Genomic DNA, 19,565 nt, shown 5'->3' with positions numbered 1-19,565 from the left:
GAGGTAAAGAAACTCACTGGTAGATCTCTTTTACTGCCTTACTGCATAGTGAATACAATGAAGATGGATGGGTGTGGCCTCTCACTCCCCTGGAGACATACAATAAAACAAGTGAACAGAAATCTACTTGTAATAACTACTGAAACTAACAAACAGGTGCTATGATCACTGAGGGGAAAGGTCTTGGTGTGTTCAGGCCAGATCAAGCAGCAAGGCATGGATAGGTAGGTGGCTTGAGATTGGTTTGAGATTGAAGATAGGTAGGTGGCTTGAGATTGGTTTGAGATTGAAGTTTCCACATTGGCTTAATGCTAGAAATAAGCAGTAAGATTTCTGTTTTACGATCACAGTTGATGCTGTGGAGAAAGCAGATTGCAAGGTGATCAAGAGTGGTATGACTAGAACAACAGGATGCCGTAGAAGGAAGATATCTGTGGCTTCATGTTTTTGCTAACATTCTCCATGCTCAAAATGGATGATCTATAGGTGAAAAGCTGTATCATTATACTGATTTGATTCGCATTTCTTTAATTCTGAGTGTGAGACATATTTTCCAAATATTTATTTTGATGTAACAATCAGGATTTCTGGTAGAGTGCTGTAGGATAAACACTGGACTGCTAACCTCAAGGTCACCGGTTCAGACCCACCAGCTGCTCCTTAGAAACCCTATATAACATCGCTATGAGTCAGAACCATTGAGAGTCTCGGCCCTTAACTACAATGATCTACGATAGTGGTAGCCCATTTTCTGATACTATTGACTGACATTACTACTGTTTTGAAGTGTCACCTTTATCACACGCTAAAGTGTTCAGTGCAGTCCTGGTGTGCTTCTGTAGGGTAAGCACTAAACTGTTAACTGCAAGGTTGGTAGTTCAAACCCATCAGCCTCTCCTTGTAAACCCTACAAGATTGCTGTGAGTAGGAACTGATTCAAGAATTTTAAAAATGATTTCTTTTTTTAAAATCATGTCTTTGCTGTTTTGTTTCAGGGGGCTATACTTTCTTTGCATTCTTTGTTTTCTCTATCTAATTTTTCTGCTTCTTGATGTGTATGCTTTCTGTCCGTTGTGTTCCTTGCCTACTTTTTGCTTGCAACATTTTATCATGGGACCCTCGTGGTTCCGTTTTGTCGTATTTGAGTAGGTGTGGTTCATTCTGAGTTCATTTGTGAAAGATAATGCGCAGAAGAGCTAGTAAACTGCTGAGTGTGTGCTCTGTTACTTCTAAAGCTTGTTTTACCAGCACTGTGCCCTGAAGTGGCAAGAAGTTTGCCCGACTAGCAAGGCAGCCCCTCTGTCCTCCTCACCTGTATGCGACCTCTGGGAGATGATGGCAGTTCAGCTTCACTTCATGTCTCAAGATCATTGCTGCACAGCAGTCATACCTACTTCTTCTTTTCACCTCACCACTCCGACAGCCGACTTGATGCAAAAATATAATTTCTGAATATTTCTTCATTTCAGCTACTCACAAGTATCGAATGTCCCAGGATGCAGTTTGTTCCACAGCCACCTGCATACTCGTATCCTGCCATTCATAGCTAAAAAGTTGTTGGTTTAGCCATGAATTTAAAAAGTACTAAAAGTAGTTGTTAGTTCAGGAACTTCAACCAACTTTTGGAGAACTCTGTTCCACTGCCCAAGCACTGCAGAGGCGTACGTTCAACTCTCAGCAGCCTTTCGTCATCAGTTGTGGGTCAGAGTTGTAGCTAGTTCTTTGTTTCATAATAATGTTGTTCTCATTGCTGATTTTCAGGAGGTAGATTAGGGCCACAGTATCTAGACTCTATCCTCCTTAAAAAGGAGCTCTGGTAGCATAGTGTTTACGAATCAGGCTGCAAACTGCAAGGTCAACAGTTCGAAACTACCAGCTGTTCCATGGGAGAAAGATGAGGCTTTCTGCTCCCATAAAGATTTACAGCCTTGGAAACCCTGTACAGGGTCGCTATGAGTCAGAACCGACTCCACGGCACATAACAACAACAATCCTCCTTAAAAAGGAATACCTTGAATGTTATTTGAAGTTGGTCCTGGATCCATCGGAGAGCTCTTGAATGCTTAGAGATGGGTAGAGAGGGAGGAGGAGCCAGAAAAAGCGACTGAGGAAGGAAAACTAGGGAAGGAGGAGGGAAGTCCAGAGATTGTGGCATTACAGAAGCCAAAAGAAGAGAGAATTGTGGAAATGAAAGTTCGTATCGAAAGCTGTTGGGGAGCCATGTAAAATGGAGGCAGAAAGCTGTTGGGGAGCCACATAAAATGGAGGCAGAAAATCTACCACAAAAGTTAGGAATTTCCTTAGGAACTTACTTTGGGATGTTTTATCATGAGTCAAAGTATCGCAGGAGTGGGACCCAGATTGGAGTTGGCTAAAGAGATAAGGAAAGGCAAACATAACAGCAGCAGAAATATGAACGCTGATAAGCAATTTTAAAACTTCATTTGGATTGAAAGGGAAGGGAAACTAGCCAAATCACTCCTGGTATGGCACTGTGGGATAAGCACTGGATCATAAGCTCTATTTGAACCACAGGGTCGGCAGTTCAAACTCACCAGCCGCTTCAAAGAAACCTTATGCAGGATCGCTGCATGTCAAAACTGACTTGACCACATTTAACCAAATTCAGAAAGAATAAGCTCCTCATGAGATAAATAAGCAGAATGTATTCATGATATTTCATCAAATACATACTTGACTAGTCACAGAGAATTTTCCTCCCAAATGTAATTGATTTTTAGAAATCAGTTGGTACTTCAAGAAGTCATCTAAGGATAGCACTGACTTCTGTTAGTAGGTAATCCTGATTTGTAAGCCTCAAGTGTACATGTGAAATCTCATCATCTAAAATGGATTCCTTTTTCTCTTCTACCCATCTCAGATAATATTTTCATTCCTTATGTTCAGTGTTTCACATTCTCTCCAGTTTCCCTTTGAAATAGCTCTAATTCCCCTTCCCTGACATCTGTGTTAAAGCCCCACTGATATCATTAGCTAGAAAAGACTTCCTTGGTAACTTGTTTCCAGTCACATCAAATTTAAACTTCTTCAACCTGGCTAACAAAGAAATACCATCTCACACTTATCATATTGTATCAAATCAGGTGCCATCCAATTTTCTAGCTGTTTGCTGACATACCCTAGCAAAAGCCTTCTTCTCTGGGTCTCCCTTCAGACTTAAACCCATGGTTAGCCTATAATTTGCCCTGAATTCACAAGTACGGTTTCACATGCAGCCATCTGTGTCTCCTGCAGCTCACTCCTTACACTTCTCTGTATTGGAGTAGTTAACTACACTTAGTGAGCCCCTGCTGATCTGAAGGAGCTCCATCCGTCTCACTTACCTGTTGTGTGCCTTCCAGTCCATTCTGACTCCGCAGCCCTGTGTGGGGCTTCGGAGGCTGCAAATCGTTACGGGAGCAGAAAGCCTCGTCGTTCTCCCAAGGAGCTGCTGGTGGATTGGAACTGCTGACCTTGCGGTTAGCAGCCCACCATATAACCCACTATACTCCCAGGGCTGTTTTATATGTTACATATACAAATTAAAGAAGCTACTTCAAATAAATAATGTTTCATTTTCAAATGACTGTTCTTCAAAGTTATTACCTTTATGTCTACTCTTCTTGCTATTCATAAACTCAAAATGTTTTACAAACTCTTTATTTCATTCAGAAGTGAACAAAATTACCTGGCCCAACAGGTATTTTTAAACTTCTTAAATTAACTTTTAAAGAATTCATTGCTATGAGGCTGTTTTAAGTATTTGGGAAGTTCTGAAAGGAAAAAGAAGGAGCTCTGGTAGAGAGGCAGTTTCAAGTCGGGCTGCTAGCCTCAGGGGTTATCAGTTTGAAACTACCAGTCGTTCCACAAGAGAAAGATGAGGCTTTCTGCTCCCATAAAGATTTACAGCCTTGGAAACCCTACACAGGGTGACTTACTATGAGATGGAATCAACAACACCACGGCATACCACCACCACCACCAAAAGGAAAAAATAGTCCTGGTGTGGCACCATGGGCTAATGTGCTGGACTGCAAAATCGATATGAACTGCAAGGTCAGTGGTTCAAGCAGCAGCTGCTCCTTGGAAACCCTGTACAGGATCACTATGGGTCAGACCAACTCAATGGCACTAAATACCTATAAAAGGAAGAAGATCCTGAATGGAGCCAAGATCATATCACTGATATTGGAGATGGGGTATCAAGAACGACCCTCACAGAGGAACGCCTTTTGAAGAATGAGTGAAACCGCCAAGCCGATGGGGATGACGAGACTGGGGAAGGGTATTCTAGGTCACACAAACCCCATGGGCAAGATTGTGAAGACATGGTTCACTTGGGAACTGTATTGTGGTTGTTGTTGTTATGTGCCATCAAGTCTGTATAGGATTTCCAGGGAGTGGCTGGTGGATTTGAACTGCCAACCTTGCAGTCCAGTGCATTATCCTGCAGCACCACACCAGGAGTTGCTCATTAATAAGAGAGAGAGTGGAAGGAGGGAGCGAGCAAGAGAGTGTGTGTGGGTGTGCACATGTGTATATGTGGGGGTTTGTTGTTAAGTGCCGTCAAGTCAGTTGCAACCCACAGTGACCCTGTATAGGGTTTCCGAGGAGCTACTGGTGAGCTTGAACCTCCAACCTTGTGGTTCAAATGGTTATCAATCTGGTACATTAACCCACAGCATCACACCAGGACTCCGATTGTGTGTGTATGTGTGTGGTAACTGTTAGTAATAATTACAGTACAGTCAAGCAGGGAGAAATGTGTGTGGAGGTCAGAATACAAAAGTCCTGGTGTGTCTTGCTAAGAGTTTGTTACTCTCTGGGGCTCCTCAATGAAAGTAGTTTGTTGTGGTCCCCTTTGCCACCATAGTATCTGCTTTATTACCTTACTTATTGTACCTTATTGTTATTATTTATTTAAAAGACTTCCCTGTGCTTTTCTCTTTCCTTTAATTCCCTGGGTCAGGGCCAGTGTGTGGCACAAGGTAGATATTGAATAAATGTTTGAAGAATGAATTATAAAAGCTTGACATAAAAGGTTTGTACGCAGAGGTCATAGAAACATCTTCCTTGGCTCTCAGGTAAGAGCTGGTTACCTCCCATTTATCATCTAAGATAATGACAAATGCATTTCCACCCTGAGGCAAACAACGCTCAGGACTGCAGCTCCTTAATGCATGTTTCATACAGCAGTTCAAAGCAAATCGAAATCTTGCGTTGGTGTTAAAGTGTAAATTGGGCGCCACCTAGTGGTGATTTTAACACTGAACTAAATTAAATGTTTCATTTTTGCTAACCAAAGGTTGAGTGAGGTTCAAGTGAGAGCAGCGTCCATTGCTGTAGAAGTGGCTGAAGTGCTGTCTTTAATATTATTTTTTGTTGTAACTTTGCCACCATATATCAATCAAGTTTACAGTTATGTGTCTGGTGATTTTATACATATGAGTTGTTTTGCAAACATGATGAGTCTCATTTTATTTTATTTAAAATAAAATGGCATTTTAGAGAAGAGTGATCTATTAGTATCTCTTGACATTATCCAGTGAGAAAGTAAGAACATGATTGAACAGATCTAGAACCTTCCATTCTAATCTCATAAGTTATTTGCTCTGTCTACGTCAGGAACATGAGGTAATTTTTGTTTTGTTTTGTTTTCCTAACATCCTTCTTCTGTTTTATTTTTCTGTTTGGACAGTACGTTTTGAAACTAAATGATCTTGGGCTGTAATTCTTACTCTGAAGGACTGAGCATGTCCCACAAGTTCACAGGTTAAGGTGGGAAAGCTAGGCTGACGAATGTTAGCTTGTCGTTATTTTTGTGAGTCTTTTAAAAGGAATTGTGACTTGTGGTTGATTGACAGCTGAGGCAGGGAGCAGAGGTATGATGACCAAATTTAGTTCTCTCTTGTAGAGATAGTTGTGACTGAAGTAGCAGTGTTACTACAAACAAAAGCACTTATTAAAACTCTCCATGCATAATATAACTGGAAGGTACTTACTCAATGCCAGAGACCCAGAAGAGTATAATTATCATCATTTTACAGCTGAGGAAGCTGAACTACATGAAGTGAAGTAGCTTCCCCAAGGTCTCACTGCTGTGAGCCTTAACACTCAGCTGCCAGGGACTCTATAAAGTCAGTGATTTTAGCTACCATGTGAGCATACTTTCTAGAAATATGTAAAATGCATAAGGAAACCACAGTGAGGAAATGTAGAGAAAACTTTAACTCCGTTATAAATACAGACTAATTAGCTGCTAAAAACCTCAGTTTTAATTTATTGTTGGCATTATCGGCATCTTCTTACTTCCACCACTAATTAATTATAGCCTACAACCTTCATTCCAACTTCAAAGGAAGTTTTAGGTTCTTGATTTTTGGTCCCTGCTTCAAGTGTCCAAACAACAGGTGTGTGTAGAGACATGGGCCTTTATTTTCCTGTGCTGTGGCCCTCGTCGCTCGTTCTTGGAGGTGTGAGATCTGTTGGTTTGTGCCCCTTCCTCAAAAGGGAAATGTGTATATACATGGGCAGCTGTGTAAAGAATGACCATGCAGGGAATTTTTAAATTTTATATTTTTTTCTTAGAAATGTATAATCACAATTTTGCACAAATGTAATAGTATCATACATTCTGGGTTTAAATTTGTTATAAGTTTTGTTTCTGTGACCATCCTCCCAACCATCCCCATTGCCTCTCTCCTCATTTCCCTCCATCCATGTCACTCCACTGCGTGTAGTAAATGGTGTATAAGCCAGAGCACATACTCTTCCATATCTTTTCATGCTTATGTGAGTTGCATGTTGTTGTTGCAAGTCAGACCCTGTATAGGGTTTCCAGGGAGTGGCTGGTGGGTTTGAACCACTGACCTTATGGTTAGCAGTCTTGTGTTGATCTTAAAGCACCATACCAGGACATACAAATACATATGGAGTGGGGTTGTAACATTGGCTTTGGGGGGGAAATGCGATCTTGTTCTATATACTTTTTAAAATGTGTATACCTTTCAACCAACTGTCCCACAAATATATTTCATAAATACTAAACACGGGTTTATAAGATTATGTTTCAAGAATGTTTTCTTGCATGTTAGTTGTAACAGAGAAGTAAGGGAATAGTGACTAAATCATGGTGTATTTGTATCGTTGAATATTACGCTGTCAGTAAAAATAATCTGGTCTCTCAAGAGCATCTCCTCCCAGTGTCTCTATCATTAGGATTTCTCTGGTAGTGTTCCCTTTACAGATAGTTTTAGTGGGGCTTCAGGAGAGAGGAGAGATCAGTATATGTGGACAATCCTCATGGTAATTGACTATCTAGCCAAGTGGATTTCAAGAACTACATTAACTCCTGTTTCCTTTACTGCTAGTGTTCCTAGGTTGTCTTGCACTATTTTAATTTCCTCCTCTTCCTACCATTCTCTATTCCAGAAACAGAAAATCCCCAGCCTCTTAATCCTTCTTTCTGTCTCAGATAAGCACTGGACTGCTAACTGCAAGTCTAAACACAACAGCCGCTGCATGGAAGAATAGACTTTCTCTTCCTGTAAAGATTACAGCCTCAGAAATCCTTTGCTGCAGGGTCACCCTGAACCAGAATCGACTCAGTGGCACTGGGTTTGGCTTGGGTTTGGTTTAGTCTTTTTTACTGACAGCATCTCAAGGGACACAGCCATAAGTATTAGCTCCAAAAATAAACTCAGATCCAATGAAATGCCCATTCAGAAATTGTCTCGGGAATATGTGGACATGCTTAGAGAGAAGAGAATCACATGGAAGAATGGCATTGTCATACAACCACAATTAGGTCTTCCTTTTCTTTCGCTTCTGTCCAGATTTGAAAAGGGACGCATCTACACCTTCATTGGCGAAGTCGTTGTTTCTGTGAATCCTTACAAGTTGTTGAACATCTATGGGAGAGACACAATTGAGCAGTATAAGGGACGGGAGCTGTATGAGAAACCGCCTCATCTCTTTGCGATTGCGGATGCTGCTTACAAGGCGATGAAAAGGCGATCAAAAGACACCTGCATTGTGATATCAGGTATTCAAGGGGGTCCCCTAGGCTTCTAAGGACACAATGTATTTAACTTATTTGGTACTCAAGGATCCGAACTACTGACTCAATTTTATTTTAGTAGCAACTTAAGCAATTTTATACAAGAAAAATGTAATGAATATAAAAATATCAATTCTTTTTTTATCAGTTCTGATCACCTCTTGGTTTTGGTTCATGTACAATACACTTGGATGGTGCTTTTCTGGACAATGTTATATACTGAGTTGACATGGGAAATACCTCTTCCCATTTCAAACTCAAAAGTACTGGAGAAAGTGTAATCACAAATATTTTAATAACAACAGAATAGAATCAAGAAAATGAAATTCTCAGGTGCCAAAGATGAAGAATGAACTCAAAGTTGAGTGAGTGAATAGGAACAGGAAATGAGGAGCTTACTGAAGTATCGGGACCAGAAATAGGGCCGGGGCTGGAGGGGAGGGGAATTTGAGGCCCAGTGAGGAGAAAGACAGTCCAGAGATTCCATGTGATGGAGAAACAGACCTGAACTATCCATCTGTGTACAGCTGAGTTCTTCAAAGCTTCTCAGGTAATACAACATTGGAATAAGAAAAAAATCTTTTGGTGCTAAAACACTTCATTTACATTAGTGTTTTTCTACTTTTGAAAATGCTTTTATGGTCATTATCCCATTTGGGTTATCAAAACAACTCTGAGTGGTAAATTTTCTTACTTTATAGATGAGAAAATTTAGGTTCAGAGACGTTAGGTGTCTTAACTTAGTGTTGGAGTTTGAGAAGTATATCATAGGATTACATTCTGTTTTAAAATATTACAAAAACAGTATTACGGGGTTTTTTGAATAGAAAGAAAACAAACAATTGCATAAGCGCATAAAAGTAAAAATGAAATCTCTTCCTCTTGAATACCTTGCTCCACTCAAAATTCCAATAACATCTATTAAAGGTTTAGTGTTTAATTTTTTAATGCATTTTCTCTATGAACATAAATATATGTAGTCATGCCACATTTAAGTATACGAGTATAATCATATTGTTGTAGTTCATTGCCGTCAAATTGGTTCTAAAATTACTCTAATTTCAGAAAAACTACATCTCTTTTAAGACTGAAAAAAATTCTGCTGTGACAACTAAAGCTATGTGAATTACCTGGGGTCACTGGTTGCATCATTAGCATGTTTCTTGTCTGCCAGATGAGGCTTTCTGCTCCTACAAAGATCTAAAGCCTCAGAGACGCTATAGATCACTATGAGTCCAAACCAACTTAACAGCACTTAACAACAACTACCAAAATACTCAGATCACTTTTTATGCCCCCGTAAATTTTGGCAAAGTCATCTTGATTTGTAGTCTACGTTCTTTTACTTCCACTGTAGTTTTTATGTTTTCTAAATCTGCTAGAACCATCCATATGAAGACAGGTTACAATGACTCAAAAAGCAAAAGTTGAAGCAGTGCAACAAAAGGGACTTGAAATGAATGACATCAAAATCTTAAATTACCCTAGGGAAAGCTCATGTCCTCTTGGTTTACACTGCCACGCTAAGTGCTGTGCGATTTTCCCATAGGGGAAAGCGGAGCCGGTAAGACGGAAGCCAGTAAGTACATCATGCAGTACATTGCGGCCATCACCAACCCCAGCCAGCGCGCAGAGGTGGAAAGGTAAGAGCAGACTGACAGTGAGAACAGGTTTGGAGTAGAGCTCCATTTGCTTTATAGACAAGGCTAGCCTAAATTCTCAGGGGTCTTGAGCATTTACTGATGATGGAGCGACTGTGATTCTCTGGTTGGGTACTGTCACCATACTTTTATTTATATCAGTATATCTATTTCTGTGTCTAGTTTTAAGAGTAAAATACTACTATAATAAACTTCACTTAATTAGAAAAAAATGTAGTTGCTCTGAAACACATGTTAGTGTCCTCATTCTCCTGTGGCCCTCAGTTTTTATTGTCCAAGCTCTGACGAGTGCATTAGTGTTTTTTGTTAAGTGTTCTGTTAAGCCCCAAGTTGTCTAGAGTGACAGTGGGGGGTGGTTCTGGAAGGCAGTTCATGCCTTCCCATCATTGCTCTAACAGACCACACTGGTACTGTTTTGTTGTTGTGCCGTTGAGTCGGTTCCAATTCATAGCGACCCTGTATAGGGTTTCCAAGGAGTGGCTGATGGGTTTGAATCTCCAACCTTGTAGTTTAAACCAACCTTTCAGTCCAGTGCTTATCCTATACCAGGACACCCCACTGACATTAGTGCTCAGTAAGATTTCATTTTCTAACAGGGTTTCATGCCAGGCTATGTTGTTCCTCACAGTGGGATGAGTAATAAAGCTGGTGTGTACTTTCTGGGGCCCGGCATGTAGCAGTTTGTTGTTGTTGTTAAGTGCCATCAAGTTGGTTCCAACTCACAGCAACCTCATGTAGGACTTCTGAGAAGTGGCTGGTGTGTTTGAACCACTGACCTTGTGGTTAGCAGCCCACTGCTTATTCTACCGTGCATGCCAACAACCAATAAATGTGCAAGAAATGAATGGAGGTTAAAAAGGAAATGTGGCTATAAAGTATCATAACTGAGTTATTATGAAGTATCACATCACTGAGGAGGTCGCTCCTCACTACACACCACAACCTTCAGTTTGAATAACGTGAAGTGAGGGACCCTAGTGGATTGGTAGGAAACAGTGAGGGTTTGGATTATACGCCCCTACATGGATTTTTTTTTTCTTTTCATCATAATTGGGCTGGATTGCCAAGTTCAAGAGAAGTTTTTTCTTAATTGTGACAAATCCCCATTCTGATTCAGACTTTGCCATCTGATTTGACAAGGACAAGGACATCAGTACATTTTCTTAATTTTCTCAGGAGCCCCAGGAGAATAGGTAGTTGAGAACTAAATTAATTTCATTTCTGAATCCAATTGTCATTGTAGAGAATAAGGCATATGTAAATTTACCAGTCTCTCAAAAGCACATCTACCAGAGTTTCATAGGCAGTTCCCTCTGTTTACCATACATAGTTGTCATTTCACATAATCAACAGGATGTTTTTAAAGTCTCTGTTTTAAAAGTACACTCTCAGTGAGGGGGTGATAGGTCATGGGGTCACTGCAGTAGTGATGAGAGTGACAGTGGATCCGCCCCATCAGGTTCTTTCTGTGGCCAAAGTTATTTCTGTCGGTCTGCTGAAGAATTTATACATATGAAATGAAAGATGACTGTATGGACTAGTATGAAATTAAAATGTCTCTGCCTGGAGAGCTTGAGTCTTAATGTGGCACTGCAGGCTAATGTGCTGGACTGCAAAGTTGTTTTAAACCGCAAGGTTGGCAGTTCAAACTCACCAGCCGCTCCTCAGAGACTCTATACAGGGTCGCTATGGGTCAGAACCAACTCGACAGCACTTAAAAACAACAGCAGCCTGGAGAGATTGCTCTACAAAAAATTAGCACTTGTTGAAGAAAGTAATGCATTAAATAACCAATAGAAGGCAGAGATTGCATATAGCTTCCGAGAAGATACTGAACACTTTCTAAACTGTTCATCCTCATAAGGCTCCTGCCATACGTATGATTTTGCAACTAGATGTTTCCTTCATTACTCAATCCTGCATAGCTTTTTCTCTCCATGTATATTGAGGCAGCTCATTCTTTGTAGTACTTGTATGGCTTTTCATTTTACGTTGAGAAACAAAACAATTTTTTCCATCCCTATTGGTGAATATTTCCGTGTAATTGTTTCATATTGCTACGATCAGCCTCCTTGTACAAATATTTGTGTGTGTTTTAACTGCATCCAGTATTTTTAAAGTCTGATCTTGAAAACATTTTACAATAACTTTTATTTATCTGCATTCAAGAGTGAAGAATATGTTGCTTAAGTCCAACTGTGTCTTAGAAGCTTTTGGAAATGCCAAAACCAACCGTAATGATAACTCAAGCAGGTTTGGAAAATATATGGATATCAACTTTGATTTCAAAGGAGACCCTATTGGTGGTCATATCAATAACTATTTACTGGAGAAGGTAAACTGTGCTTACTTTCATGTATTCTGAATGTTAAAAAATGGGATATACTTAAATAGAATTTGTTATTGCTTTAAAGTAGCTTATCCTCCATCCTTTCCTGTTACTCAATTATTTTTCTATGAAAAGATACTCAATTTTGTGTATTTTCTAATTAGCACTTACAATGTCAAGTTGAAACAAGTTGCAGACTTTGTAGATAAAGATACAAGTGTATGTATGCTTGTTTTGTGGAGTAGGTGTGGTATGTGAGTGTGAGCCAATCCCTGGGTGAGGTTGGTCCAAAAATCAATCTAAGCCCCATCAGTTCTACTCTTTTTACACATTTGCATATTTCATATTTTTATTTAAATTAATGTGGATTCTCATTTTTTTTTAATATCTACTTGCTTATAGTATTATATTGGCATTTTGTAGTCTTACAGCCTTCTTGTAAAGTTTGTTGCATTTCGTTAGTGAGAACTGAATGTGTTTTTTATCTGCCTATATGATCAGATAAGCAAGATTTTTAGAAGATTCCAATCAAAATGTCCCTCTTATGACTATCAGAGAGCAAGTCCTAATTAATCTTAATTATCATTGGACCTGACTGTAAGAAAGCTCAGAGTGTCCATGCACCAGATCTGTAAAGTTATTTAGACTAGACGTTACGAAGTCAAGTCTTCACCTTGAATTGTGCCGAGAATCAAACTGACGTGCCTTCTCAGTTCATAGGGCTTCGCCTGCCCATCGTGCCATCCCATCCCACTACATGCAGTATAATGCAATAAACCGCTATCACTGTTTGTTAATTCAGAGTCATACTCTTATGGACTTAAGTATTTTATCTATCAGTTGAAAAAGGACAGGAAAGGTCAGACATCATCAGTCTCTTTTATCTTTTTTAAAGTGTTTGATGGTTTTACTTTATACATATATTCAATCCAAAGGATCCCTTTGAGTGAACATACGATTTGAGCTCTCTTAATAGCAATGCTTTGAGAACTATTTAAGGCAAGGGTCCCTGTAGGCTGATCTTGCTCAACTGATTTAATTATAGGGCATAGCTATTGCTCTCTGAAATACCAACAGACCCTGAAGAACAAGGGAAGGTTGAGAGTGTTCTCTGTAAGCATTCCTTCATATTGTCACACATCCATCCCCAAGAAAGCACCATATGTAGACTGTAAGTTTAAAATTAAATCGATACAAACAGCTTCATTAGTCAGAAAATTTATACACCTGTATTTTAAGCATTATTAAAAAAAATTACCCCCAAAATTGCTCAGAAAACCCCATAGGGAAGACCTTTATCATCTTAGATGAGTACTGTCTTTGGACCATTTGTTGTTGTTGTTATGTGTCATGGAGTCAGTTCCAATTCATGGTGATATGGTCTAGATACAGGCTTCCCTGAGAAAGGGACTTCCATTCTCTTTTAGATGCATGTTTTCAGATTAACTATTTTCATGCCATTTTTTTCCCTAGTCTCGAGTGATTGTACAGCAGTCTGGAGAAAGAAGCTTCCATTCTTTCTATCAGGTTAGTCATTTCCTATTATGCAGATAGTTGATCAGTTGTGCAGGAAATGAATATTTTTAAATTTAAATGATTTTAATTATTGCTATTGCCTCTTTACCTCCACCGGCTCCACAACACATTACACATGCACACACACAACCCCAACCCACCCACAGTACCCCACATGCTTCTTCAGAGGTTTGAAGAACTCAGCTATTATAGAGCCAGTAGGTGTCTAGCCAATAGCTGACAGCCTTGGTTGAGCCTAACCTACATGTTCTTGCTATGTAGATAACACTGTAGTGGTAGTGAACACTTTTGAAAGTGATAAATTCTGAATAGGATAAATTAAATTTGTTACATTTTGAATTGAAGCTGTTGTCCCGTTTGGGAGGCTCATTGATGAGAATTCAAATTCAGTTTAATTTGCTAGTATAGAGTCTAAAGCAAATGATTACTTAAAAAAACAAATCAGGATTCGTACATTCAAATGAGAATTGTCTTCTTTATCACATCAAAGCTGTGAGCGTTTTAACACAAAAAAATTGAAAACTTCTTTTGGGACTTTAGAGAATAAGGCCCAGTTTTCAAAATATCCCTCCCGTTGGCAAGTCTCTGCTTGTAGAAAACAAATTTGATTCATTGTTATGGTATAAAGCCCCAAGTAATATAAACCTAGAATAATCAATGATATATATGGTTGATCAAACTAAGCAATACTGTTTGGGATTTTTTTTAATTCAGAACTATAAATTTATGAAATTGATTTCTATTTGTAAAGTATCTCTAAAGGTGATTCCAAAAGAGCAGTCAAAACTGTTTGAACAGTGATAGCACAATCTGGAAATACAGTTCAGTTCAGTGTCATTACTTCAAAGTCACTGTTTTAATGGGCAATGGGTAAGTTCCCTACTGCTAGCTAACCGAAAGCTTGATGGTTTAAACCTACTGAGCAGCTCAGCAGGAGAAAGAACTGATAATCTTCCTGTAAAGATTGTTGTTGTTGTTGTTATGTGCCATCGAGTCAGTCCTGACTCATAGCGACCCTGTGTAGGGTTTCCTAGGAGCGGCTGGTAAGTTTGAACCGCGCCGACCTTGTGGTTCAAACTGACCTTGCAGTCCAGCGCATTACCCCACAGCGCCACAGCAGGACGCCTGTAATGGCTTAGAAAACCCTTTCGAGCAGTTCTTCCGACACGTAGGGTCACTGAGTCAAAATTGACAATGGCACACAACAGCAACAACAACTCACTTGTATACACAGTTTGAGTATATTTGGTTAAAAATTCAGTTCTAAAAATCTCACAGTCACTCCTTATAATTAAGCCAAAGCATACTGTTTAATACAGAAAGTTTAAACATATTGCCTTCCAAAGGCATACTGAATATTAAAGGTATTAGTACTTTGGAGTCCTGGAGGTGGTGCTCTAGGTTAATGGACTACAAGGTCTGTTTGAACTGCAAGGTCGGCAGTTCAAGCTCACCAGCTGCTCCTAGGGAATCCTATACAGGGTCACTCTTGGTCGGAACCTACTTGACAGTAGAAATCAGAATTTTTGTTTTTGTTGGTAATTAGTCGTGTTTGGAATAAACTATTTCTCTCCCATTATTTTATCCCACTATAAGCTCTGGGGGGAACATGGTGGCTTTGTAGGATAAGCACTGGACTGTGAACTACAAGGTTGACAGTTCAAGTCCGTCCGCCGCTCCATGGGAGAATGATGAGACTTTCTGCTCCCACAAAGATATGTACAGCCTCAGAAACCCCATACAGGGTCACTAGGTGTCCAAAATGACTAAAGAGCATGTAACAAACAACAACACGAGCATGAGACTGCTAACTGCAAGGTCAGCAGCTCAAACCCACCAGCTGCTCCACAGAAGAAAGAGGAGGATGTCCGCTTCTGTAACGATTTATACTATCTGAAATCCTACATACAGGGATGCTCTGAGTTGGAATCAACATGAAGGTAGGGTTTGGGATCAGCTATGCGTGCAAGAATTCTGTTTATTTCAAGAACATGTAAGTATTTCCTAGTGTTTTTGCTCTTGGATGAAAGTGTTAATGTTTTTCTTTATCTAACACTACAATCATTGGAGTCTTGGTGTGGTGCTGTAGGATAAGTCCCTGGATTGCTAACTTCAAGGTCAGTGGTTCAAACCCACCAGCTGCTTCTAGGAAACCCCACAGAGGGTCACCATGAGCTGGAACCAGCTCGAAGGCACTTCACAACTACACCACATGCCCTCCTTTCCTGATATATAGATCGATGAGGAAAAACTATGTGTTTCCAGTATGATTCAGCATATAACTGCTTGCTGATGCCTTTGACTTCCATGACAAGATTGATCCATTCTAACTTCTGAAACACAACCATATTCTATGTGGATGATGGACTGCTTAGTTGGAATCACCTTGATGGCAGTGGGTTTTTTAAAGCAAGTGAGAAGGAGTGCTGGTGACACAGTGGTTTAAGTGCTCAGCTGCTAACTGAATAGTTGGCATTGCAAACCTACCAGCCATTCCATGGCAGAAAGCTGTGACAGCCGTAAAAGTGCCCCCTTACCATCAAGTCATTTCCATCCAACTCATAGTGACCTTGTATAACATTGTTGTTAAGTGCTGTCCATCCATTTCGACTCATAGCAATCCTCTATAGGGTCTCCAAGGGGAGGCTGGTGGGTTTGAACCGCTGACGACCTTGTGGTCTGATACTAAATCTTTTAAGGGAACAGCCTACTCCATCTCTCTCCCATGGAGCTGCAGGTAGGTTTGAACCGTTGACCTTGTGGTTAGCAGCTCAAAGCCTGACTCACAACATTACCTACTCTATCCTGTAGGGTCGCGATGAATCAGAACTAACCACCATAGAGCATAGGATCCTGTCTTACGAATGAACATAATAAATGCCAAAGTTTTCTATACTAGTCACACTGTACTTCAGCTAAGACTGTGTATGCCATTCCTCCACGACGCATGCATTCTCCGTAACTGGGGACGGTGAAAATCACGCACAGCTCCGACTGTTGTTGGGGTTCTAAGTCAGTTCTAAGTCATGGGACTCCTGTATGCAGAGTAGAGCAGCTTCATAAGGCTTTCCAGATTGGGGCCTTTCAAAGGCAGATCACAAAGCCCTTCTCATTGCCTCTGGGTAGGTTTCAACTGCCAACCTTTTGGCTAGTAGTCATGTGCTTAACGTTTATACCACCTAGGGAATCAGTGAGGAATAAACCCAAAACTCAAAACCATTGCTGTCAAGTCATTTCTGAATCCTAGCAACTCTTTAGGACGGAATAGAATGGCCCAATACGGTTTCCAGGGTACTGCAGGATAATGCGCTGGACTGCATGGTCAGTTTGAACCAAAAGGTTGGTGGTTCAAACCCACCAGCCGCTCCTATAGGGTCACTATGAGTCAGAACCTATTCAGTGGCACTTAACAACAAATCTTGATAGAAGCAGATTGCCACATCTTTCTCCATGGTGCAGCTGGTTGGTTTGAACTACCAACCTTTGGGTTAGGAGCTGAGCACTTAATCACTGTGCCACCACGGCTCCTTAAGCTTAGAATTTTGTTGTTGTGTGCCATCCAATTATTTAGACTCATAGCGACCCGTATAGGGTTTCTGAGAACGGCTGGTGGGTTTGAGCGGCTGGCCTTGCACTTGCCAGCCCAGTGCTTATTTACAGCACCACAGCAGAATTCAGAATTGTTGAGTGCCGTCAGGTCAGTTCCAACTCCTAGCACCTCTCTATAGGCTTCCAAAGGAGCAGCTGGGGGGTTTAAACTGCATACCTTGCGGTTAGCAGCCTTGTGCTTATCCTACAGTGCCTTACCGGGACTCCAGCTCTTAAAATGTTGTTGTTGTTGTCAAGTGCTGTGGAGTCAGTTCTGACTCATAGCAACCCTCTATAGGGTTTCTGAGAGCAGCTGGTGAGTTTGAACCATGGCCTTGTGGTTCAAACCAACTTTGCAGTTAAATGTTTGTTCTACAGCACTGTGCCAGGATCCCTAGATAAGAAACCTAAATAAAACAAGCACAGAAAATAAAAATTATCTTACTAATAAGTTAAACTATTTTATTTTAGTATATACGTTGCCAGTTTATTTTTAATTAAATATTTTTCAGCTACTTCAGGGAGGTTCCGAGCAGCTTCTGCGGTCTCTTCATCTCCAGAAATCCCTTTCATCTTACAACTATATCCATGTAGGAGCGCAATTAAAGGTGAGACTTTCGCTTGTAAGATTGCTCAGGTGTAGAATCAGAGAATCCCATAATAAGGACGTAATGATCTGCTCTTTTAGAATGTCTCAGTGGATAGGTTCCTTTCCTGTTCCCTTTTGTTCTTTAAAACTATGAGGGGCAGAGATTCAAAACACTATTGAATCAGCAACTTTGCACAATAATCATGACTGTATTTTATTGAGTCCAGTGTTCAATTTTTAATCCTATTTATAGTCCTCTGATTTTATGCTATGAAAATATTGATATTACTAGAAAATCTACCTCCTAAGCAGATACTATAAGGAACTCTGGTAGCGTAGTGGTTACGAATCGGGCTGCGAACCTTAAGGTCAGCGGTTCGAAACTACCAGCCGCTCCGCGGGAGAAAGATGAGGCTTTCTACTCCCGTAAAGATTTACACCCTTGGAAACCCTGTACAGGGTCGCTATGGGTCAGACCCGACTCGATGGCACTTAACAACAACAACAAGCAGATACTATACAGTTTGACCAAAGGTAAATAATGTAAGATAGAAGAAACTAGAAAAAACACTTTGGTTGTAAATAAATATCACTTAACTTTATTCACTGATTTTTCAAAACAGAAGACTTTATTTCTAGCTTTTGAAATTGTACATTTCCCTCATTTGTATGTGAGTGCATCTGGCACACGTGACACATTTTTGCACTTTTATGTCTTACAATGAATCCTAATAGTATTGTAATTTGTTGATGGTAGATTATAGAATAGTTACAATAATTATTTTTATAAGAGGGAATGGTACATAAACAGAAGACGATATGGAAACATACCAAGATTTTAATTATTTCTTGGATGGCTGAAATTATGGATATTTATAGTCTTCTGATTTTCAGGTTTTGAAATATTTTTATAGTAAAACTGTATTACGTTAGTAGCCAGGAGGAAGTAAAAGAAACTGTGAAAGAACCGAGACTTCGTGAGCTATGGCAGATTTCTTTTTTTTTCCTTTCTTTAAATGTTTATTATTCACCATAAAATAACTATACCTGTTACTGTGTTAGCTGTCTTTTTATGACTGTACATGACTGTGAAATATAGTTACAATTAATTTTCTATTGTTTGAGATCTTGATTGCACCAACGTTTTATTTTTGGAGTCCTGTAAGGGCAGAAATGTTAGGCTGAGAATTAACTGATAACAAAGTAGAGGGCAGCATTCCAACTTTCTGAGTCGTCAGTTGGTGGGTGTAAAGGATTATAAAATTCATCCTTTCAAAAGCCAGTGGCAAGGAATAGTTTCCACTACATTTTCTTACTGACCAAATTACTTATACCAGCTTATGTACCACCCCCATGAAAAGCAAATATTAAGCTTAGCATTTAGCCTTTTCTCTAGTTACATTTAGCTTAGATTCCTTTATCAGAGGTTTTCCTATTTATCCTTTGTTTTTGTTTTGTTGTTAGTTTGTTTTGGGTTTTTTTTTCCCCTTTTGGTTTCTCTTTTAAGAAAACAACACAAGTGATTCAGGAACAAAGTCAAAACCTAAAATAAAGATGAATAATGTGTATATATTTGTTAAGTACAGTCAAGTCAGTTCCAACTCACAGCGACCCTCTATAGGGCTTCTGGGGAGCACCTGGTAGGTTTGAACTGCAATCTTGCTGTTAACAGTCCAGTGCTTATCCTGCAACACCACACCAGGAATCATATATATATATGTATATATATATGTATATATATGTATGTATATATATGTATGTATATGTATGTATATGTGTGTATATATATGTGTGTGTATATAT

At 39.7% G+C, this 19,565-nt stretch overlaps 1 protein-coding gene across 1 annotated transcript in view; it reads left to right on the top strand.

Annotated features, from left to right (window-relative positions):
* The window catches only part of MYO1D (myosin ID), a 382,292-nt gene that overhangs the window by 112,825 nt on the left and 249,902 nt on the right, over positions 1-19,565 (top strand). The window contains exons 2-6 of the mRNA XM_006832312.1: positions 7,836-8,044; positions 9,609-9,702; positions 11,890-12,055; positions 13,523-13,576; positions 17,686-17,781. Coding sequence (XP_006832375.1) covers positions 7,836-8,044; positions 9,609-9,702; positions 11,890-12,055; positions 13,523-13,576; positions 17,686-17,781 — 619 coding nt within the window. The remainder of the gene's footprint in view (positions 1-7,835; positions 8,045-9,608; positions 9,703-11,889; positions 12,056-13,522; positions 13,577-17,685; positions 17,782-19,565) is intronic.

Source organism: Chrysochloris asiatica, unplaced genomic scaffold (genome assembly GCF_000296735.1).
Source record: "Chrysochloris asiatica unplaced genomic scaffold, ChrAsi1.0 scaffold00007, whole genome shotgun sequence".
NCBI classification, from domain to species: Eukaryota; Metazoa; Chordata; class Mammalia; order Afrosoricida; family Chrysochloridae; genus Chrysochloris; species Chrysochloris asiatica.
This window is presented reverse-complemented; position numbering and strand designations above follow the sequence as displayed.